The 24,950-nt window shown below is 40.1% G+C and overlaps 2 protein-coding genes and 1 long non-coding RNA gene across 5 annotated transcripts in view; 2 read left to right on the top strand and 1 right to left on the bottom strand.

Moving 5' to 3' along the window:
* Nucleotides 1-8,551, top strand: part of LOC122875937 (NADPH oxidase activator 1-like) — a 42,452-nt gene extending 33,901 nt beyond the window's left edge. The window contains exons 13-16 of the mRNA XM_044195639.1: nt 1,904-2,064; nt 3,630-3,738; nt 6,084-6,207; nt 6,362-8,551. Of these exons, the coding sequence (XP_044051574.1) occupies nt 1,904-2,064; nt 3,630-3,738; nt 6,084-6,207; nt 6,362-6,468 (501 nt within the window). The 3' untranslated portion in view covers nt 6,469-8,551. The remainder of the gene's footprint in view (nt 1-1,903; nt 2,065-3,629; nt 3,739-6,083; nt 6,208-6,361) is intronic.
* On the bottom strand, nt 5,202-17,588 carry LOC122875941. 2 transcript variants are annotated; one of them, XR_006377966.1, is made up of 4 exons: nt 17,459-17,588; nt 16,578-16,691; nt 10,533-10,612; nt 5,202-5,428 (listed from the first exon to the last, which is right to left on the bottom strand). It is a non-coding gene; the product is annotated as an uncharacterized LOC122875941 (long non-coding RNA). The 2 variants fall into 2 exon arrangements; XR_006377967.1 differs by lacking the exon at nt 17,459-17,588 and adding an exon at nt 17,309-17,445.
* Nucleotides 16,641-24,950, top strand: part of LOC122875935 (whirlin-like) — a 137,340-nt gene continuing 129,030 nt past the window's right edge. Inside the window, exon 1 of one of the 2 annotated variants that reach the window (XM_044195633.1) lies at nt 16,641-17,857. In XM_044195633.1, the coding sequence (XP_044051568.1) occupies nt 17,147-17,857 (711 nt within the window). In that variant the 5' untranslated portion in view covers nt 16,641-17,146. The remainder of the gene's footprint in view (nt 17,858-24,950) is intronic. The other variant, XM_044195634.1, reaches the window with a different exon arrangement.

Raw genomic sequence — 24,950 nt, 5'->3', positions numbered from 1 at the left:
TGTCCCAATTAAGTCACTATGATGCTCAAGGGAGGCAGAGGTAGTCAGTGTTTGGATATAAATATTCTTTTGTGTCTCTGCATGCCACTGTGACCTGAAAAAAAATGTATTATGTGAAATATCTAATGGACTTACGTGGAACAGGAAGGTTACTCAGGAAGATTTCAGTTCAAAATGATGAGGATGATGCTTTGTCATATCTTCATAATGAGCAAACCATGGCAATCTGCTGCTTCTTGAACAAAAGCAGCAAAGATGCCTCATTTAATCACTTTAACCAATTAGTTTATTCAACATGTACAACACATGTACAGGGAACTAGTCTTAGTGACATTAATGCAGAGGCTTGATGAAGTTTCACAGTACTGAAACACTGACCAAGGATTGCAGGAGCTTCCACATAAACACACTGCGCACATTATCATATACATTCAGCATTCACAACTTGTCAGTGTCAACACAGACCCAAATCCAGTCATCAGTTTGGTTTTGTCTAATTTATCCTGATCTTAAGGGGCAAAAATTATACTGTATGATCTATATTTTATTCCTTTCTGAAGGCCGTGTAGTCCCTCATTCGTCCGATATGAGGGATGATAGAACACTCCTTTCTGAAGGCCAATGTCAATATTTTTAATTACTACATCAAGATCTACTATAAAGATTATAATGAGTAGATATTTATCATTTAATTTACACATATTTTCTCATTTTCATGCAAAAAAGACAAGTGTTAGTTTTTCCTCCAGAATATTATAAATATCATCAAAATTTCATAATAACACACAAGCATCCCAAAGCACAAGCAAATAAAGTGGCTTGTTTGGAGCCGTTTGGCCACCACCGGATCCCCAAGGCACAAATGTACCAGCTGTCATATGGTAGAGAAAAAAAATTATGTGGAAATTTACGTGCATAGCTTAATACTGAACTGAACGAGTGGTTTGGCAATTTCTGCGCAAATTAATAAACTGTAAAATGAAAAAGATATTTGGAAGTGCTCAGGGTGCTCAGTAAAGATGCGTTAATGGGAAAAATATGACTCCCGATATGGACCTCTGACCTTCAGAATAAAAGGGAAGGGTAGGCTAGATAGTTTCAAGGTAATATAATCTGTTATTTAATCTTTTGATGAATCTAAATGAAAGCACAAATTAATGATTGGTGCCATGTAAATAGTGAGAATGCTATAACATGTGTCCAGTAGGCTGCATATAACAGAGCCACACTGTAATGTGTATAAATTAGACACTGTGCAAGTCCTTTTTGTCCTCACATATAAATTATACGTTAATAATCAAAGTACAGGTGATATGATAATTTAATACCGTTTTACATTACTTACTTTTTTTTTCTAGAATAATTACCCACTTTTATTCTGAATGCCAATTATTCATCTGTGTACACGGTTTATTGATGCATGAGCACAGAATTCCCCATCAGTATTTTTTCTTTCAAATGACCCCAGGCAGACTTTGTACAAATGTGAATTGTTTGGTTGATGTTTTTCTGTAATAGTGTACTATACAATTTTTTACAATATCATTCTATAACTTATCATGTTTATGCACTGTTTTATATATTTTTAGAATATTTTTGCATTTATCTTGATAGTGGATAGTAGAGAGGAGACAGGGAATGAGTGGTGAGAGAGGAGGGATACAATCTAATCTAATACGATAATTCCCTGCACCAAAAATTATAGGACTATTACTACTTCTGGCACTACAATTCCTATTAGTACAAGTATTACAAGTATTAATCAGAGTAATGTTTGCACTAGTAATACTACTACTAGTACTATTATTCTAATATAATAACCATCAAACATATTCACACTGACTAGACCAGATCAATAAAAGCTTGCATTATCTTTAAATGTATTTATGCTCCTTGTTCCCAGCATGCTGGCGAAGCTCAGGGAGTAGATGCAGGCTCTATGGTGGTGAAGGTCCACTACACATACACTGTGGCTCTGTCTGTCCCTCTGGACACACTACATCATGAACTAAAAGAACAGATCGCACAGAAATTGGGCCAGCCAGCGTCTCATCTGCGCCTCAGGTAACCACAGGCCTGCCAACCCACTTGTGTTTCCTTGAATTTCAAGATGTCATGCTTAATTTCTAAAAATATGCATTTCTTTGTCCACTCAACCCTGTGGGTCCATGAAAGCAGCAATAAACAGCAGAACAGGATTGACACAGCATCATGATGGAATAAGAACACATTACAAAAACAACGGGACCAGTCAATTTGTCTAGCTGTAAAATGAAAAATTCAATTATATTTATATAGTGCCAGTTCATAACAGAAGTTATCTCATTGCACTTTTCCTATAGGGCAGGTCTAGAAACCTTGGACAGAACCAGACTCAATGGTGGACGACCATCTGCTGCTGCTGGTTGGGTTGAGAGAGAGAGAGAGAGAGAGAGAGAGAGAGAGAGAGAGAGAGAGAGAGAGAGAGAGAGAGAGAGAGAGAGAGAAGTGCAAATTCCACCTAGAATTTAAAAATAATAATGTAATGGTAGTGGTAATTTTAATATTAATATAGTAATAAGAATAGGATAGTGATAGGAATAATAATAGTAAGTATTATTATTAGTAGTAAGACTAATAATAACAATTGTAGTAGCAGATGTCGAGCAGGAACATGGGGGCTGCAGGTGGCCCACAATCACCAATCCAGACTCTGCAGCTCCAGAGGCAGAAATACCTGCTGAAAGCAACAGAAGGAGAGAGGAGAGAGACGAAAAAGCACAAAACTACGGGAGAGAGAAAATATCGAGTTAGTAGCATGCATTAATGGGATAAAAATGCATACAGATGGAGAGGGAGAGGAGGAGAGAGGAGCTCAGTGTTTCATGGGAAGTCTCCCGGCAGTCTAGGCCTATAGCAGCATAACTAAGGGATGGTTCAGGACTCACCTGCTCCAGCCCTAACTATAAGCTTTATCAAAGAGGAAAGTCTTAAGCCTACTCTTTAATGTGGAGATGGTGTCTGCCTCCCAAACCCAAACTGGGACCTGATTCCACAGGAGAGGAGCTTGATAACTGAAGGCTCTGGCTCCCATTCTACTTTTGGAGACTTGATGAACCACAAGTAACCCTGCATTCTGGGAGTACAGTGTTCTAATGAGGTAATAAGGTATTAAGAGCTCTTTAAGATACAATGGTGCCTGACCATTAAGAGCTTTGTAGGTGAGGAGAAGGATTTTAAATTATATTCTGGATTTTACAGGGAGCCAGTGTAGAGAAGCAAATATTGGACAAATATGATCTCTTTTCCTAGTTATTGTCAGTACACGTGCCGCAGCATTCTGGGTCAACTGGAGAGTTTTAAGGGACTTATTCGGGCATCCTGATAATAAGGAATTGCAATAGTCCAGCCTAATGATAGATAATGTGTCTCGGAGGTGTTTGGGGCCAAGTACAATAACTTCAGTTTTGTCAGAGTTTAACATCAGAAAAAAAGGATCTGATAATAATGCTTTGATGCTTAAAATCATCTGTGTCGTAATTTTTCCTATCCTCTGCCTACCCATGTTGGCCCCCATGATGTCCGCAATTTCCCATATATTCTCCTGCAACCACTCTCCCTCACCACTCTCTCTCTCGCTCTCTCATTAGACATAAACAGCATGGCTCCCGTGTGCTGATACCTCTGGGTGGGGAGGGGGAGCCCGGCTGCACCGTGCAGGAAGTGGCTGAGGCCGGCAGAGCCACCCTTTGGTGCCAGGTGAGGATTTAAACTCACAACTACACATGCATCAGGGCTTGAAACAGGACAGTTGCCGGGTTGCAGGGGTGTGTCTGGTAGGTCACAGTTGCCCTCCCGCCAGATTTCCCTTCTACCATTATTAAACCTATAGTAACAGTGGATCAAAAATGGGGCAACCTGTTGGCCTGGGGGTTAAGGCGCTGACCATGAACTGCAAGGTCCCCCTGTTTTCAGTGGAAAACTTTGATAAACCCACTCTATACTACCTGCCCAGCACCAAACAGCAGACAAACAAAGTTAGAGACTAGCTGGTGAACATAGTGTAGTCTTTAGCAGCTGACGAGCCAGATGAGTAAAAACTTTTATCCCATTGACAAAAGGTCTTACTTGAAGTTCAGACAACATTGCATCTTCAACACTGCACTGTGCCCCCATATGGCCCACCCATTCCAAATCTAGACACGCCCCTGCTTTGCAGGTAGTGAATCAAATTGAAAAGACCCCTATGTCACCCTACTATACAATCACAATAACCAACATAATACACTTGGTCATGTGCACTAGAAAAATGAGGGCGTATCAACATGTAAACCATTATACCCAATTAAATTAAGGCTTTTAATATAACTTCTCTGCCCAAGAGTCCATGAGGAATGTTTTCTTTTCTGTGACCAGTTCTTTCAACTTCAAGAGCACCTCAAGGTTCCCTGGATTTACCGCATATATATATCCTTTAGTCCCATCCTTGAGTTTATACAGTGCATAAAATTATTGACAACTTCCTGCAAAATTACATGTTATAGGATTATAGTGTCATGTATTTTATTTTCACTTTTTTTTAAAATCAATACAGTGGCTCATAATATAGTTTGTTAAAAAATGAGTTAGTCATAATGTAGAATGGCTGGTTAAGTTAACTACTAGTAGCCACTTTAGCTAGGTGATCCAAAAAGTTCATTTGAAGCTCTGGACACCTTAAGGGCCTGTACAAATATTAAATTATATAAATAATAGGGTATTAAGGGTGCACCACATTCAGTGGAAATCATTCCTATCAACTGCTAGGTATTGGAGACAGTATGTCAGTTTTGAGAATACACTGGCCTTTTATGGATATTTGTGAGTAAACATTATCCTACCAACAGCCATTCCCACCTTTTATAGAAAGGAAAAAAGTTAAATGTGTCATAGAAAGTTAGCTCATAAGTTCAGCATCGCACATTGCCACCTTGTTGACTAACCAACTCTGCTGTGCTTAAAGGAGTTTACCGGTACCATGTTGTTTCCTGCAGCTTTCTCCTTTCTTCAGCACATTAGTGATCACTGAAACTGGAATAATGCATAGACAGTGCCAGCGGCATCGGCTTCATGCAATTGCTTTAAATAAGACAGATGTCATCTGTCATCTGATCTTATACATACAGTATCGTTGTTATGGTATACCGGGGCTGGACCCAAAAGCACGATTAGGACAGTGGAAGTGAAGTAGTAGGTTCCGTTTATTTATAGGAAACACAACAAGGAACCAGGAGTGTGGAGGTAATTTTGGAAGTCGGTAGACTGGAGGCAGACGGCGGACCGACACGAGGCTGGGGAGAGCAGGCAGGCTGAGGCAGGAACAGCGGTCTGAGGGAAAACAGATGAGAGCTGTGGTGAGGTCCTCCTGGAAAGCCGTTGGGCAACTAGGAGGCAGGTGACACAAGCGAACCTGGGCACAGGGAGGCAAAGACTTAGTCAGGTGTTCTGATAACATGCAGGTAATATCGCTAAGAGGGTAGTCAAGAGCCGAGGAGTTATACCACCAAGGTAAACAGAGGCTCTGGCAAAGGCTGGTGAGAAGAGCCAGGTAGATATATTGTCAGGTGTGATTGTGGATGGGTAGCAGGTGTGTCAGTTGTTGATTGGCAGTTCCTCAGAGGCTGCACCCCATAGCACACACAAACACACACACACACACACATACACACACACACACACGCCCACAGGAGGAGAACCAACAGGGGACAAAAGACAGAAACACTAGGGATGGTCATGCTATAGCAGTATTTGTTTTTATTATTTGGAATCCGTAGGCATCTGCCTGAGTCCAGTTCACTCATTCAGTCGCTGTAAAAAACATTTATTTAGCAGCTGTGGAGGGTCAAAAGAAAAAAAATGGTGGAGTAGGCCTTGCTTTTTTACAAAGTACAACATACAGTTCAGCGCTCCTCCCATCCCAGTATTTTTCCAGTCCCTTAGAAATAGGAGAGTTCCACGTTGCTTTTACTGAATACTTTCTCATACACACAAGTCTCTTCCAAGTAATTATCTAATTTACAGCTATGCTAATAAACATATTCCCTCATTGTGCTATTATACTTTAGACAGAAGACCCCCTGGCCAACCGTACCATCCTCTACCAAATGGTGGCACTGTATGACTATGCTGCTCAGGGCCCAGAGGACCTGGAGTTCAGTGAAGGAGACACCATTGACATCCTGGGTGAAGGTGAGACCCTGCAGGTCAACCTGCATTGCTTGTCAGTGGAATCATAAAAAGTATTTTGTCTTTGTCTGGCACTTTCAGTTGAAATGTTCTCACACTTCATCCTCTGTTCAGATGTGAGTCTTACTGCCTCTTTGTTTCTCACACCCTCTTGTAGTTAATGAGGAGTGGCTGGAGGGACACTGTGCAGGAAATATCGGCATCTTCCCCAGCTGCTTTGCCTACAGGGAGAATGCCAACATCACTCAGAACCTCGAGTTATGAAAGCAGACGTGTTACTGTGCAGTCATCTCTAATAAACCTATTAACCTATGAATGGTGGCTGTTTACAGCCTCAGAACAACCAAACTACACCCTTATAGGGGCATACTCAGTATTGACTTTATCATCCTTTAAAAATATTTCTTTCTCATATGGTATCACTATAATGTTGCTATAGTGGCTCAGAGTATGTCTATGGTACTGAAGAATATGTTTATAACAAACCTGCTGTACCTTTCCTGCTTTCTATGTCCTATGGTATCACTCTTTCATTCCTGTTGTATCCTGTTATAGTCAAAAGAGGGTTTATACTGACGTTATTGAAGTTTATATTTTTAGATGTGGTATCAACATTATGTTCCTGTAATATTTCTACAGGGTTATAATGATCCTTGTCTGACAACTTTAAAGTGTGTTGAGGTTACTAAGCAGTGCCACAGGGACTAATATTGTAAAGTATCTTGATACATTTACTTAATGAAGATACTGTTGAAGGTGTTTATTGAATCCAAATGTGTCCTCATTGATTAAATAACAAGTTTAATGAATTTAAAAGTGATACAGTAATAATAAAATATTATAAAAATTAGTAGTAAACTTGTTATGTACAGTAAAGTAATTTAAATACACTGGCTATAAAAAGTGTTTGTGAAATCAGATGGTTTTACAACAAGAATCGCACTTGATGTATAGCTTTTTGCTATTGTTTGGCAAGGAAACACTCAGTGATAACACATTTCTACAATTTGATATACATTGGTTAAATTGAACTTCATAGATTCTACAAGTAGGTAATTAGTATGACACAGCTAACTAACTTCAGTTGCAATTAAAGGTTAGTTTCAGAGCAGAGGTCTGGAGGACAATACTAACATGCTTGTATGTACTGCGAGCAGGGTCATGGCCAGGATTTTAGGAATACTGAGGTCAATTCCCAAAAGGTAACCCTTAACCCCCTCAGAAGATTTAGAACAGACACCAAAACGATATTAGGTTTCATTGCTTTAATTAGCTCTAAATGCTGCCATGAATAAACTGGTGGAGAAATATTGAATCTTTTATTTATTTATTGGCCTAAAAGTAGTAGTGGCCCTAGTTGAAAGAGTTAAGAACAAAGATTACAATGTTTTCAAGAGTAAAGTATAGTTAAGTATAGTTTTTAATTGTCACGTAAGTATTTAGATAATGATTAACTGTGTACAGTTAACGTGTGAAGAATAAATAAAAAAAGACAAATAAATTTGAAAAGGTAAGGATACCGGGAAACACTACAGACATAAGGGCATTTTCAAGAGTAAATACTTTTATAAAGAGCTACAGAGAATACTAAACAACTCTTAATCTACCCAGAACAGGCTCTCCTCAAAAAGTGAGTATTCTGGTGAGGAGGGCAGTAGTAAGGGAGGCCACCAAGACGCCCACAGCAGCTTTGAAGTTACGAGACTGAGCTGGGAAAAACTGTGCACACTGGAACAATGGGCCAGGACCTTCATTACTTTACAGCTTCATAAGAGAGAGTTAAAAACAAAGTTATTCACAGAAACTCACCAATGTCTTTGCTAGAGTTTGCCACAAGGCATGAAGGAGGTCTCATGAGACCAAATCTGACTTTTTTGGACTTTTTGGGGGGATCATGTCCTTACCATCAATGAAGGTCTGATGTGGAAGGTAGGTAGGCTGGTGTAGGTAAATTAGGTAGGATGTTATGATTTCCTGTATACTCTTGTGAACAGCTTTGTTATTGTATCTTGTGATTTTTACGCACTCTATTGCACCACATTTATCCTGGAAGCATGTATTTCATGCTATTGCATGAAAAATGAGGTAGAGGGATGACATTACTGCAGTTGATTCATATAAACTGGAACCAAATTTCACTTTGTTTGGCAGCCATTTTTCATTTGGGGGAAGACAATGGGCCTCTCTCAATACCAAGTATGTCAAGTTTGGACTTCTGTACTGTAGTTCGGACTTGGCAACTTTGACTTTGGTGTACAAATTCAGCTCGTCTTGGCAATACGTCTACTCCGGTTATCTTCACTGTAATATCTATTTACAATAAAATGAAATATGATATTAAACACAACCCTGCCTCTTTGTTTTGATTTTTAAAATACTAATATGTATATATTTTAAATGTGTTCCAAGATCTGTAGCCTACATATAAAAAGCCAGCGGCGGGAAAAAGGTTGTGGGAGGTTGTTGTAGTAGATGTTGGATGTTTGTGAATGAATCAATGAGGAGAAACAAAATTAGACATTGGACATTTCAAAATTATCATATAGTTAGCATAAAATGGATCAGACCCTGATTACCGTTGCCGTTGGTACATTTATAAAGAAGATGAAGAGGAGGCTGCCCAACTGAGGAGGCGAATCCATCAAACAAGAGCCAGGATGCGGTGGCGGATGGAGAGGAGACTTGCCATCATAGCATGTCTCTCAAGCTTTGTACGTTTGTTTAATCATTATTCTTTTGTGTTAACCTGTCTACCCATTTATATGTAGACTTGACAGTTCCATTGGTACACCTAGATAAAAAAAACTAATGCAGTTTAATACTGTATAAAGTCTTATTTTTTGTGTCAAGTCTAGTTTGTGGTGCTGTTGAACTGTACTGGGTTATACTGAGAGGTAATATTTATCCTATCCTCATTCATATGGGGTGGACAAACACGTCTCAAAAACAGATTAGGTAAAAAACATTATAAACTTGCTGAGGTTAACATTTATAATATTAAATAATAAAACTTTATTTATAGAGCACTTATCAAAACAAAGTACAAAGTGCTTCACAACAAGAGCAATAAAATACCACAGTGAATGACGAAATATAAAGAAATAAAAAACATAAAATACACAAAAGCAATAAAATAAACAATAAAATAAACAGCCAGTTCAGGTCAAATCAGGATCTGCTTTCAGATAAAAATGTGTTTTGAGAAGAGACTTCAACGAAGACGCTGACTCAGACAACCTAATTTCTTTGGGCAAGTTGTTCCAGAGCCTCGGGACCCTGATAGCAAAAGCTCTGTCCCCCTTAGTTTCCATCCTGGACTCAGGAACAGACAGGAGACCCCAGCCCGAAGATCTCAGACTACGTGAAGATTCATAAGGGATTACAAGGTCTAAAATATAATCTGGAGCCATGAAGAGCCTTAAAAGTAATCAACAAGATCTTAAAATCAATCCTAAAACAAACAGGGAGCCGATGTAAAGAGGCTAAAACAGGTGTTATGTGGTCGTACTTCTTGGTCCTGGTTAACAGCCGAGCAGCTGAGTTCTGTACAGTCTGCAGTCGTGTCAACGTTTTTTGATTAAGACGAGTGAACAGGCTGTTACAATAATCGAGGCGTGAGGAGATAAAAGAATGTATAACAGTTTCTGCATCACTAAGATTTAAAATAGATTGGATTTCATTTAGGCTGTTGCATTACATTACATCAGCTTTATCTAGGTCTACCTAACAAATTGGCAAGAACAAACGATTTGATACTTTTAATAGTTAGTATTGAAATCGGTTAGCCTACATTCCACATGCATACCTGCCGTTTGTCTTTTTGATACTCAGTCTGACAGGCCTTACAGTTAGGTGCACAAACGTCACTATACATTAATGCAAGAAGTACTGTACCAATCCCAGATGGCAGCAGTTACACTACTGGCCTCTACCCCTTGAAAATAGTGTATTACTTAGTACGCTGTGAAACTGATTGTACATTTTATTTCAAGGGCCACTACATCTGTGTTGTTGTCTGTATTTTATATATGGCCTGGCAAACTAAAGCTAAAATAGTTTAGCACTTTAAAAAGGAATCTCAGGAAGGCTCTCTCAGTATATAGTAAATAATACAAATCAGAAACAGGCAGATTACCTTGTATTTGTCCTTCAGGTTGTTCCACTTCTTCTTGGCCTGTTTGGCATTTATTGCCAGGCCAGAAGTGGTAACAAAGTCCCTGAGGGACACAGTGCCACTTCAGTAAGATATTAATCATCATGGATGGAGATTGCCCAAATCTGGCTCCAATCCTTTCCCAGACATACAAGCACTCAAAATCAATACTCACGCCCATCCAGAATTGGCCGAATTTCGTTTGCTTGTTGGCCGCCCGCCAGTTGATAAGGGCCCAGGTTTCCTCAGTTGTCCCTTGATTAAAATATTGCTTATATGTTAGTATAATGGCTATTAATGTGTATTAAAACTAAGTATAACAAGTTTGTACAATAGGGAATAAAGACAAACAAACAATTTCGTCAAAAGTACAAAGACAGCGATCTAGTACAGCGTTATAGTTAAATAAAAATATATAGTTATAAATGTTAATGTTGCCTTTAGCCAAACCGATTTTCCGAGCAACAAATAATAGATTTAGGCTCTGAGACCAAATATTGGCTTTTAGATATACCCAAAACTAATTATATCTCATGTTTAACCACTACAGAGACATCAGAGCCAGCTGCAAATTTCTAAAGGCAGAGAGAGCGATTGAAGTGGGGCAGGGGGAGCACAATGCAAATTCCACCTAGAATTAAAAAAATAATATTAATGTAATGGTAGTGGTAATATTAATATTAAAGTAATAATAGAAATGATAGGATAATAGGAGTAATAATGACAATAATAGTAATAACACTAATAATAATTGTAGTAGCAGTTGTCGAGCAGATCCAGACTCTGCAGCTCAGGAGGTAGAAATACCTGCTGAAAGTGACAGAAGGAGAGAGGAGAGAAACAAGAAAGCACAAAACTACGGGAGAAAATGTTGAGTTAGTAACATGCAGTAATGGGATAAGAATGAATACAGATGGAGAGGGAGAGGAGGAGAGAGGAGCTGAATGCATCATGGGAAGTCTCTCAGCAGTCTAGGCTTATAGCAGTGTAATTAAAGGATGGTTCAGGATTCACCCAAGCCAGCCCTAACTTTGATAAGCTTTATCAAAGAGGATGTGTAAATGTGGAGATGGTGTCTGCCTCCTGAACCCAAACTGGGACCTGATTCCACAGGAGAGGAGCTTGATAACTGAAGACTCTGGCTCCCAATCTACTTTTGGAGACTTGATGAACCATGAGTATCCCTGTATTCTGGGAGCCCAGTGTTCTAGTGGGGTAATAAGGTATTATGAGCTCTTTTAGATACAGTGGTGCCTGACCATTAAGAGCTTTGTAGGTGAGGAGAAGGATTTTAAATTATATTCTGGATTTTACAGGGAGCCAGTGCAGAGAAGCTAATATTGGACAAATATGATCTCCTTTCCTAGTTATTGTCAGTACATGTGCCGCAGCATTCTGGATCAACTGGAGAGTTTTAAGGGACTTATTCGGGCATCCTGATAATAAGGAATTGCAATAGTCCAGCCTAGAAGTAACAAATGCATGGACTAGTTTTCGGCATCATGTTGAGACAGGATGTGCCTGATTTTTGCAATGTTACGTAGGTGAAAGAAGACAGTCCTTGACGTTTGTTTCATGTGGGAGTTAAAGGATAAATCCTGATCAAAGAGAACTCATCTAGAATGCCATCTAGAGTAACTATATCTTTAGATAACATGTATTTTCTAACTCATTTGCCATCTAATTATCTTGTTGTGGAGCCCAATATAGGTCAATTGTGCTAGTATTTTCTCAGTCCCATGTCATTTTGTTTTGAAAACTGGCAAATACTCAGATGTGTGTGTGTATAGTGTTATTTTTTTTTAATAAATGATCATGACATTTAGACTGAATGCATTTTTATGGGGGGGTGTACTACGCCAAAGGTGCTGAAACATGAGTAAATTATGCTGTCCGTTTACCAATGCAAGCACAAGAGTAATGTAAACATCCTCCACACACAACACCAGCATGTGGCCATCTCCACGGATGTGAAGAGAAAGCCAGAGACGGTGGCGTATTATAACCAAAAAAAATGACGTGGTCGACCAGATTGCTTGCTAGTACTCAGTGAAAGGTCAGTAGTAGGAGCCGAAATGCATTCATTATTTTGTTGATTAAATTTGGCTTATGACATTGTATTATTTTATATAATTAGCCTAAGTAGCCTATATTAAGTTTAATATTTTGGGTATTCATATTTTGTAACTGTTAATGTTGATTTGAGGGGAACGCTTTCTGATTGCTAGTAACCTCTGACACAGGTGTGTTTTGCGGTCCCTTCAAGAGAGGTGTGCGGCACTCTCATTTTGTGTTTTTTCACCTGTGGAGAGTATAGCCTATAGTTTTTGACCATAGTGTAGCTTATTGTTTAGCAAAAGTGATCATTGTACATTTCTTTCATTGGGTAAAAATCTACTTTTACTTGAATTTTGATTGGAATAATTTTTTTTTTACAATAAATATTTTCGTTGTGACTTTAACTTTTGCATGTGTAATTGTTTGGATGTGACGTGAGTCCCAAACAAACGAGCAGGAAGGACACCTTAGATTCATATTCTTCATTATTATTATTACTATTATGTAGGCCTATAAAACACTGCAATAGTCAATCGTTTTTCTAAATTGTAGGTATGCTGCATTTAAATTCAGACTGTGTTTCTCATTTCTTTTCAGCACTATAGCCAGGCTGACAGAGTCACAGCTCTATTGAGCCATGTATTCCTATAGTCCTCAGTAGTAACGACTTCATGAGCTTCTTTAATGATAAACTCAGTATCCACTGTGGAGGCCCTATTGAAATGCAAGGAATTATTAGGGCCCGAGCAGTGACCCCTGCGAGGACCCTATTGGAATGGCTCAGATTTTTTTTCCTTTGTCCAAATGAATGGCAGTTTTGAGGGGCTAAAGGTGCTCGAAAACTCATGAAACTTTTGTCATAGGTCTTGTGCATGGGCGTGTCAAAACGGATCACTAGCGCCCCCTAAAGAGCAGCCCCTGCGACACATTTCACCTAAATCTCCGAAATTCGGGGGGCACATGTATCATTTCCAGATGTAAAAAAAGCCTCTTGGACCCATACCCTAAACCCAATAGGAAGTCAGCCATTTTGAATTTAGTGGTCATTTATTTTGCTATTTACAGGCTCCGTACTTTAACGAACTCCTCCTAGAGAATTAATTGGATCAACTTCAAATTTTCAGAGGGCAATCTAAAGAACTTTGCGATGAAAAGTTGTGCTATGTGAAGGTTTTCATTGATGGGCGTGTCATGGGCATGACGTCATACTTTGACGTACTCCTCATAGCAGGTTGACCAGATTCACCTGAAATTTGGGCAGAAAAGTCTTAAGACATTGATGATGCTATATTGTGAATCTTGTGAGTTTTTGTTGAACGGCGTGTCCATGGCGCAGCGTCGAATGTCGATGTTTCACTATTACAGAGGAAGGTGTACATGGTCAAATCGGCCCCAAAATTCACATGTTTGATAACAGTCCCAGCTTGTTGAAATCTACAGGCCAATAGTGAATATTAGTCATAGCGCCACCCACTGGCAACAGGAAGTTAGCCTTCAATGAAGTAGCCCCGGTGGTACCTTTCACCTAGATGTATGAAATTTTTGTTGGCAGTGTATCACCCAAAGACATACATATAAGCCTATTGTAGCCATACCCTAAACCCAACAAGAAGTCAGCCATTTTGAATATAAAAGTGCAATTTTAGGCCATTTTTCGGCATTTACAGGCTCTGTACTTGAACTCCTCCTAGGGAATTCATCAGATTGACTTCATTTTCGCAGTGCAATGTCACCGCCTTCGCCATGAAAAGTTGTACTAAGCATGAGTTTTCGTTGAAGGGCGTGTCTGTGGTGTGGAGTCGAACTTTGATGTTTTTCCACAAAAGAGGACGTTGTTGTAACTCGAGTGTACATGGTCAAATCTGCTCTAAATCTCACATGATTAATAACAGTCCTGGGCTGAAGACATCTACATGGCAGTAGTCATAGCGCCACCTACTGGCAATAGGAAGTTACTTTCCCTATACTCTTACAAACTACTCCTAGCACATTAACCAGATCCACCTCAAATTTGTTCAGCAAAGTCTTAAGATCTTAATGATGCTTCATTGTTAAGTTTGTGAGTTTCCATCAAACACTGTTGTCCTGGTGACACATTATTAGCTGTGAAACAGGAAGTTGTTGTAACTTGTCCAATCTGCCCCAAATTTCACATATTTGATAAGAGTCCTGCCCTGAGGACATCTACATGCCAATTAGGAGTTACAGTCATTGTGCCACTTACTGGCAAGAGGAAGTTACTGTCCCTATACTCATACAAACCACTCCAAGCAGATTAACCAGATCCACCTCAAATTTTAGAAGATTGTGAGTTTTCATCAAATGTTGTTGCCGTGGCGATGCATTATTCACCATGAACAGGATGTTGTTGTAACTTGAGTGTACAATGTCCAATCTTTTCCAAATTTAACATGTTTGATAAGAGTCCCAACCTGAGGACATCTACATGTGAATTAGTAGTTACAGTAATTGTGCCACCTACTGACAACAGGAAGTTACAGGACCAATACACCTACAAATTACTCCTAGCAGGTTAATCAGATCCATCTCATATGGGTCAGCAAAGTCTTAAGATGTTGATGATGCTAAATAGTGATGCTTGTGAGTTTTCATCAAATACCGTTGACATGATGGCTAATTATAAGCCATGAAACAGAAAATTGTTGTAACTCGAATGTACATTGTCCAATATGCCCCAAATTTCACATGTTTCATAAGAGTCCCATGCCAATAAGGATTTAAAGTCATTGTGCCACCTACGGTGCCGGTGCTGGCTGCAGCATTCCCTGACGTGTGGGAGGTGCGAGGGCCGCTCATCACTGCTTGCAGCTTTAATTATTATTATTATTTATTTTGAATTTACTGATTACTTAATTTTAGGGTATTTTTCGCCATTTACAGCCTCCGTACTTTAATGAACTCCTCCTAGAGAATTAATCCAATCCACTTAAAATGTGACCAGTGCAATCTAAAGACCTTCGAGATGAAAAGTTGTTCAAAGATCGAGCATAAGTTGAAGGTGTGTGGGAGGTGCGAGGGCCAACTCATTGCTACTTGCAGCTTTAATTATTCTTATTACTATTATTATCATTATTATTTCTACAATTATTATTACTATTATGATTTTATTAACATCAATATTACCACTACCATTACATTATTATTATTTTAAAATTCTATGTGGAATTTGTATTGTGCTACTGTATGCTCTCTTACCTCCTGCTCTCTCTCTCTCTCTCTCTCTCTCTCTCTCTCTCTCTCTGTCTCTCTCTCTCTCTCTCTCAACCCACCCGGCAGCGACAGCCCACCCTGAGTCTGGTTCTGCTCGAGGTTTCTGCCTCTTAAAAGGAAGTTTTTCCTTGCCACTGTCGCCAAATGCTTGCTCATGGTGGGATTTGTTGGGTCTCTGTAAATAATATTATAAAGAGTACGGTCTAGACCTGCTCTACAGGAAAAGTGCAATGAGATAACTTCTGTTATGAATTGGCGCTATATGAATAAAATCTCTCTCTCTCTCTCTCTCTCTCTCTCTCTCTCTCTCTCTCTCTCTCTCTCTCTCTCCAGGTGGCAAGCGTAGATGGCCCGTTGCTGCCGTTTACAATGTGCTGGATCTTGCTGCCATCAATGCCAGTGTGCTGTATGTATAGAGATGTTTCCTGGGCCTCTCATTATGCGAATGGGCAGACAGAGGGAGCTTGTTAATATCATGAGGAGTAAGACAACTGGGCTCCTAAAATAGCTGTTTAAAAATAGCTTTAGGCTCTAGTTATGACAAGGAGTCTCAGAGAGGCATAATACAGCATGATCAGCTTAAAGGCTGACAGGCAGACACCAACTGTCATATACAATGAACCGACCAACACATGAGGAACCCAAAGCAATGCATTCATATGCTTTTAAGTTGCCAAGATAAATTACAGTTGTCCCAAGCAGGCATTCGCCTGCTATTGTCCAAGATTGTGTAATAATATGCGTGAATTCTGACATTTCACCGGTTTGTGGAGTTATTTGTAATTTAAACTCGTACTATTCCTGCTTTCACTCAACAATATATGACATCAGCTAATGCCTTGCCAAAAATAATAATTTAAATAAGGTTGAGTAGTGTTGTCAGTTTCTAAGCAACTCATGCACACAAAGGTACACACAAAGGCACACACACCTGCGTCATTTCCTATACACAGAGGGTCTGAGAGCATCCAATTCAGCGCTGCCTGGCAGTTGTGCACAGAGAAGGCTCCGCCGTAGAAACCTGGAGAAGACTCTGGAGTTTGTTCTGTGGAAAGAATAAAAATGGAGAAGGTTATATGTTATTTTAGGGTACCGTTATATGATTTATAATGATATGGAGAGAATTCCACGGATTTTAATCTGCCGGGTTTCAGAGATTACACCGGACACTATTTGAATCGCTGAGGCTCGTTCGTTCCGGTGTGGAAAAGCTTTTGTTGTGCATGGAATAAAAAGACAACAGGACAGAAATAACCTGTATGCATTGTTCAGTGCAACAAGAATAAGAGCATCGGCTGGGGAAATGGTTTGTTTCGGGCAGACAAGCCGTGTGCGGCGCACGCGCCGTTACGCGCGTAGCTCACCGGTCACCTGTTGAAGTTGCTCGGTGAACTGTTTCACATTTTGCTTTCAAACGGGAGGATCTACTTGAGCGCTCTAACAAATGCCCGATCTGTCTTCCGGTCTGTATGATGCACTGATTCCCCATTATGTTGTAAGATGAGCGCAGATCTGGAGCGCGTTTCGCTCAACACACCGGCTAACTCGGCCGGCTCGTGCGGCCGTGCGCTCTCTGCAAACGTCCGGAGGCTCCACAGCTCTCTCAACCTGCTGCTCAGCGACCAGGAGCGAGAGCAGTTCATCCACTGTCTCAATGCGTACCACGCCAAGCGCAACGTCTTCGACCTGGTCCAAACCCTCAAAGTGATTCTCAACTCGCCCGGCAAACGGCAGCTGCTGCCCATGCTGCGCCTGGTCATCCCGAGGTCCGACCAGCTGCTGTTCGACCAGTACACGTCCGAGGGACTCTACCTGAAGACAGACCTCCTGCCCAGCAACGGCAGCGCGGAGGGCTTTGGAGACAAGGGCGACTCAACTCTGCAGAAATATGTCAGTTCCATTCATGAGCAGCCACTCATCTCGGACATTCAGGACGGTTTCAGCGCCGCCGCGGAGCCGTCGGCTCACATGGCCCCGCCGTTCTTCGAGGGTCCCATTGGAGAAGTGCGCAAAGTCACCCTGACGCGCTCCAGGAGTCACGAGGGTCTGGGCTTCAGCATCCGCGGCGGGTCGGAGCACGGCGTGGGGATCTACGTGTCCCTAGTGGAGCCGGGCTCGTCGGCCGAGAGAGAGGGACTCAGAGTCGGGGACCAGATAGTGACCGTGAACGACATGATGTTTGACAATGTCACTCACACAGAGGCTGTGAAGGTAGGACTGCATGCATGTGTGCGCGAGTGGTCATCTCATAATGAGCCTACTGAAATGACCTCAGGTTAATCTCCATGAGCAGAAGAATCCAATAACACTGCGTGTGAGCCTGTTCATGTGTGCAGGCTATATATTTGCAGTGTGTGTGTGTATTTCAGATGTAAGCAGTGTGCTTCAGGCAGAGAACATGCATTACTACAGAAGCACTGTGCCATGCAGTACTGCCCTAAAAAACAGCAGCAGTTTGTGACTGCTGCTTTCTCTGCGGCCCTCAGGTCCCGTTGGAAGTTGCCCCCAGTCCAGCTACTTCCTTTTTATTAATTATTCTACACCACTTGACTGTGGCTTAATGCTCTGTGCTGCTGGCACAATGAGCCAAGATGAACTCAAATGTTCAGAATCAGATGGCATGAAGGCCTTTTCTCTTTTTAAAAGAAGAAAACAACATCAAATGGTTTAAAGCAGTTTTTTCTTAATGTTTTCATTTCACAGACACCAGGGGTCTTTGATGAGATTTATTACTAGGGAACAGCATGAAAAGGTTTCATTTGTTGACGAATTTGACTTAACTGACCACACTGCATGTGCAGGTATTAGAGGTTACACTAAACCTATATTACAGTTAGTATTCTAAATTCTGTACTGGAGTTTCAAGTGAATTACATGTTTGTGATAATTCCTGACTTGATCAGGACCTGTAATGCAGACACAGTGCATGTGGTTTTCGCTCAGACAGTAAAAGGTGTTGCTTACCTTGATAAGTATATATAAATGAAAATGAACAGAAGAAGTATGCTGTGTCACACTCTAAGTATACATTAGAGTGAATATAACAGGTGTACAGCTGTGTTTGAAGTGTAATCACCTAAACCCAGATGAGCTGCTGATGTTAGTGAGAACTTTGTATTCCCAGTTGTTGATTGATTGCAGTGTGTCCTCAAGTTCTTGAACATTTGGACTCCTGAGTTTAACTTAGCAAAAATGATGGCATACTCAGCAATAAGAAAGAATTACTATTTGGCCCCACTCCCAGACCATACATCCAAAAGTGATTTCCATCCATTTGTTTTTATGCACCTTTTCAAAAAAAAGTTGCAATATCAAAATATCGCAAAAGGTTTTTACACATGGATGAGGTGGAAAAGTTGGTGTATCGATAAAAGTGAAATATAATGCAATGGAAACAGACTTAGTGAATAAATGATGATGTGTATGAAGCATGTGACTGAAACATTGACTTAAGCTTCTGCTCCAGTGAAGAGATGAAAAATAGCGACAGGCGAAAACATCAGATCTGTGTAGAGTGATAAGGACACTGTAATGTCACTCGAAAAGAAACAAACAGAAATTCCATATTTCCATCATGTTTTCTACATTGTTTTCCACCATTGGATGTTTGATCTTGTTGCACCCTGCAGATTTTCTGCAAATTTGGTTAAAATGTGCGGGACATTTGGATGGAAACCTGACTAATGTGTAACCCCCCTGGTGGAAATGCATACATTCATGGCACACAACAGCAAATTATATTTACAAATTCTACAGGCAGAATTATGTAAGATACTGTGGCAAGGAAAAGTATGTGAACCTTTTGGAATTTCATGGTTTTCTGAATAAATTTGTCATAAAATGTGATCTGATCTTCATCCAAGTCAAGGGTATTGACAAACATAATGTCGATTATATTATGTGTCTAAAAATAATTACTCAAAAAAAGTCTGATCTTCCATGTCTTTATTGAACACAGTCATTCAAAATGGCAGTGGAAAAAGTAAGTGAACCCTTAGAATTAATAACTGGTTGACCCCCCCCCCGGCTGTTTTTCTGAAGCCATTCTGTCGTGGACTTGCTCCGGTGTTTTGGGTCGGTGTCCTGTTGCCTCACCCACCTTCTACACAGTTTCAGCTGACGTACAGACATCCTCACATTATCCTAAAGAATTGTCTGATATATTTGGGAATTCATCTTCCCCTCAATGACTGCAAGCTGGCCAGGCCCTGATGCAGCAAAGCAGGCCCAGATCCTGATGTTTCCGCCACCTTACCTTACAGTTGGAAGGATGTTTTCATGATGATATGCCGTGCCTTTCTATGCCAGATGTAGCGCTGTGTATTTTTTCCAAATAGTTGAATCTTAGTTTCATCAGTCCACTAAACATTTTGCCAATACCGCTGTGGAGTGTCAGTGTGCTCTTTTGCAAACATCAGGCGTGCAGCAATGTTCTTTTTAGTAAGCAGTGGCTTCCTTCGTGGTGTCCTGCCGTGGATACCCAGCTTGTTCAGTGTTTTACGTATTGTAGACTCATGAACAGAGATGTTAGCAAGTTCTAATGATGGCTTCAAATCTTTGGCTGTCATTTGGGGTTGTTTCTTTACCTCATTGATGAGTCTTCGTTGTGCTCTTGGTGTCATTTTGACTGGGCGCCCACTTCTTGGTAGAGTAGCAACAGTCTCAAAGCGTCTCCATTTGTAGATTGTTTGCCTAACTGTAGACTGGTGAATTTCTAAAGTCTTTGAACTAACTTTGTAACCCTTTCCAGCTTTATGTAAAGTAACAATTCCTGATCGTAGCTCCTCTGAAAGCTCTTTTTGGCGAGGCATGGCTATAATATACATAATAGCGTGTTCTTCTTGTGCAGAGCAAACTCCAAAAGTTTGAGGGCTTTTTTATCAGTCAAAGTAGCTGTAGTCCACACCTCCAAACGTATTATCTTAACGAGACTCCAGGTGTGCTAAAACCTGACTCCAATTAGCTTTTTGTGGTCATTAACTCAAGGGTTCACTTACTTTTTCCACTGCCATTTTGAATGTTGAATGACTGTGTTCAATAAAGACATGAAAGATCAGAATTTTTTTTGTGTAATTATTTTTAGACACATTATGTTTGTCAATACCCTGGACTTAGATGAAGATCAGATCACATTTTATGACAAATGTATTGAGAAAAACCATGAAATTCCAAAAGGTTCACATACTTTTCCTTGCCACTGTAAAGCTGTGGTATCAGTTTAATTATGGACTGTAGCCTGTAAAAGCATCTCGCTTTGGTTTGTATGGCATGGCTTGGCTGTGATTGACAGATCCTATAATGCAGGGGTGCCCACACTTTTTTGGCTTGCGAGATTATTTTAATTTGCTGAAAATACATAAAAAATGTATCTTGTATTACTGCATGGACTCTGATTGATTGATTAATTGATTTTATTTTATTTTGAAAAAAGAATATACATATTTTTAGCTTTGTAGCTTATTCATTCTATTTTTAAAATACCATAGATTATTTTCAATACTAGAATAATAACAGAAGCTCCACAGCACAATACTATATATTTCAATAGATTCAGGGTCCCTACCTTATTCCGATGACTTGTACCAAAAGGAGGCAGCCAGGGTTGCATAAGTCATGGTGGAAATGTATTTGGACTTAATAACTTTCATGTGGGAAAAGGCTGACCCACATAAATAAGTCAAGCCGAAAAATGCAGTCAGTATAGCAGCACATTCCTCATGTTTGGATACTTTTCCTCCGTGAGTAACTTCCAAAACTCTCCAGCAGAGACCCTCGACTTCAATTGAATGTCTTAAAAGCGGTTGTCGAAGTCTGACTGGACATTTTCAATATGCTCTGTGTAGCGCGCACTGTCAAGTTGCGCACGTTCCTTTCCTTGCTTCTCCAGCTCATATGCAATGTTTTGGAAGTTCCCCAAATCATGGTGCGAGAGACCTCAATTGTTGTTATGGTAAATTAATGTAACAAAGTTCTGAACAGCAGAAGACTGGCCGCTCTTTATGTCAATCAAGTGGCAGAAGCCATAGGGAGGAGGACATGATGATGATAACGGATGCATTGCAGAAAACTTCCTGCCATCTCCCCTAGTCATGCTGTGTTCCTGAATGCCCACTGATATGACTTTGATTCTTCTGCTTGATGCAACAGAAATAGGATGTGAGAGAGGGAAAGCATGTGAAGGAGGAAAGATCCTTAACAGTATAGATCAGGCAAAGGTCTCAAGGCAGCAAAATAAATGTGTTCCTCCGTTGTTGTCACTGTGTTTAAAAATATCTCTCATGATGTGCTGTTTTATTGTCCTAGATTTTAATGTTTTATTTGCTGGATGTATTTGGACAGTCTGTCTGCTGAATTTTTTTTTATGACCTTGCAAGCTTTTCTCTGACTCTGGTCAGACTCTTAATACGCTCTACCAATAGCAATTTCCAAACAGAAACAACACTTTTTCTGGAGGCTGAATGGCTCGGGCCTTTGAGCGATGTCTTCTTTAAGAGCAAATTAAGAGGCTTTTTCACCTGCCTATAAAAGGCTTTATTGAATCAGTCCAGCATGAGGGGAAAAACAAGCTGAACAGCTCCTGTTCCCTGACAGTGCTGAAGATGTGTCAGTTAGGTTCATGGTTCAAGGTTTGTTAACACTTTACAATACGGTACACAAAATAGTGAGTAGTTACTAAGAAACGAGTGAGGAATGAATCAGGAACGAACTGATAATTAATTAATCATTAATAAGTAGTTAGTGAATAACTCCGTATGGAAGACTATATAGGAGATAATGCTGATTTAATTGAGAACTGACTGGGATATACTATATTAATGAATCATCAGGTAATGATTACTTCATAAATATCTGTGTATCGATCATACTGACCACTTTCTTCATGAGTCGTTCCTGATAAACTTTGAACCAGCCAGTGTACAGCACAAAAACGTAACAACGCACTCATTATTAATTACTTCAACATAAGTTGATTGGCGTGACCAACAGTCTCCACCACCCTCACCACCAACCACCGGTGGGGATCCACCTTCTTCACCCCCCCAAGCCCCATCCAGGTCACCCTCATTTCCAGTCACCCTTTCTACCTCGTCCCCCCTCTGTGCGCTGAAAAAAACCCGTGTTTGTACACAGCCCTGGCTCTGCAAATGGGAAATAAACAAAGTGGCTCAGACCGGACCGGGCCACACAGCACTATTCCAGCCATTCCTGCCATGATTTGCGTGTCAGGTAACGTTAAATGATGAGTCAATGGAAATTCAGCTTACTTTCTAGTTTACCAAGATATGCTGTTAGCATATATAGTACTTAAGGTACTTATAGTACTATAAGTATTGCTGTCTGGAGCTGGTTTGCTGGCTGGGAAACCGTCTCATCCCTTCTGGCTGTTAGCTTCGCAGCAGCAACTGTAGTGACAGTTTACTAACCTACAACCTAGATAAACTAACCCACAACCTAGCTAACATTAGTTACATTACTTTCTGTGTTGTTGTTCGCGCTATATCATGGTATTTGTCATGTTATTGGTTTTCTCCAGAATCGCATACCCCACCTTTAAGTCCTCAGCCAGTTTTGACCCCACCTCAGAATCATCCTCTGTCTCCCCTGCCTGATAAAAGTACAGAACATCCAGTTGCTTGTGTACAAAATACAGCAAGCTCTAACTGATATCTGCTGTCCAGGCTACAAGGCTAATGGCTCATGACTCTTCCCAGGACAAGCTGGGGCCCGTGTGCTGGTAGCTTTCTCAATTCCTGTTTTGATAGGTAATAGAAAAAGAATGGAGAATCTGCTTAGAAACAGGATGCACTCAACTGATTCTGCAAATGTATCAAACTTAGCATCCATTCCTTGTCAGCCACAGCCTGTCGCAAAAAAATTGGCAGATAATGCTTTAACGTCAGGTCTTTGGCAGGAAAAACATTTTTAATAAATGATTTTATTATTGACCACAATCATATTTTCATGTTTTTAACTGAAACTTGGTTAGACCAAGATAACGGTGCAGCGGTTCTTATCGAGTCTACCCCTCCTAACTTCAGTTTTATGAGGAAGCTAAGAGTTCATAAGAAAGGAAGTGGAGCTGCCATTTTGTTTAATGATTCCTTCCAATGCAAGAACATCTCTTATGACAATATTGCTTCTTTTGAATATTTGGCTCTTCAGCTGAATTCTCTCTTCTTGAGCTATATTTCTAAATATCTACAGGTCACCTAAATACAGTGCAAACTTTTTTGATGACTTTACTGAACTACTGTCTCTAATCTGTATTGACTTTGACTATGTAGTCATTGTTGATGATTTTAACATCCATGTTGACAACCTCTAGGGCAGGGGGACTAAAGAACTGTGTTGTGTTCTTGATAACTATGGACTGACTCAGCATCTGACGAGTCCCACACACAACAAGGGGCACACTCTGGACTTAATTATCTCCAAGGTTCTGAACATTTCTAAGGTTGTGGTGACTCTCGAGAGTCTCAGCTTTATGACACTGGCGAAAAACAAATCTCTGGAGATTGTTCATTATGACATCTATAAAGAGAGACTAAGAAATGCAAGGTGGTCATTCTTCTCTGTTGACATCATTGCCAAAAACAATAATAATGCACATGCCTTGTTTGCTACTTTCAACAGGCTACCAAACCCTCCTGTGTCAGTAGCCTCTGAACTTCTATCTAACAGAGCCTGCAATTAATTTCACTGACAGAATTCAGAAAATTAGACAGGCAGTCAGTGCCTCCATATCAGGTACAGGATATGTGTTGTCCCTGTGTCCAATAAAAATCAATTCAAATAGCATGACACAATTTTATCCTGTTTACCATAAAAAAATGACATTATACAACATCTTAAATCCTCCTCCTGCTGTCTTGATATTCTTGTCACCATGTCTCTTCTCTCAGGTGTCTTCCCACAGGCCCTGAAAACTGCAGTCATCAAGCCACTCTTAAATAAGAACAATCTAGACACATCACTAATTAACAATTATAGGCCCATATCAAACCTCATTTAGGTAAAATCATCGAAAAGTAACTAACTTTGACTCTCCTGTTTTATCTTTTCTTTTTATTTTTTATTTAACTAATTTTAAATGTATTTAAATGTCTTTTTATATTGCCCTATGTTGCTTTTATGTTTTATGTAAAGCACTTTGAATTGTCTTGTTGAAATGTGCTATACAAATAAACATACCTTGCCTTGCCTTACATAAAAATAGTTTATCTGAGGATTTTCAGTCAGGATTTAGAGTGCATCATAGCACATAGCATAGCAGAGACAGCACTGGTGAAAATTACAAATGTCA

Source organism: Siniperca chuatsi, linkage group LG5 (genome assembly GCF_020085105.1).
Source record: "Siniperca chuatsi isolate FFG_IHB_CAS linkage group LG5, ASM2008510v1, whole genome shotgun sequence".
Lineage (NCBI taxonomy): Eukaryota > Metazoa > Chordata > Actinopteri > Centrarchiformes > Sinipercidae > Siniperca > Siniperca chuatsi.
Note: the sequence above shows the minus strand (reverse complement) of the source record. Positions and strands in the feature narration are given on the sequence as shown.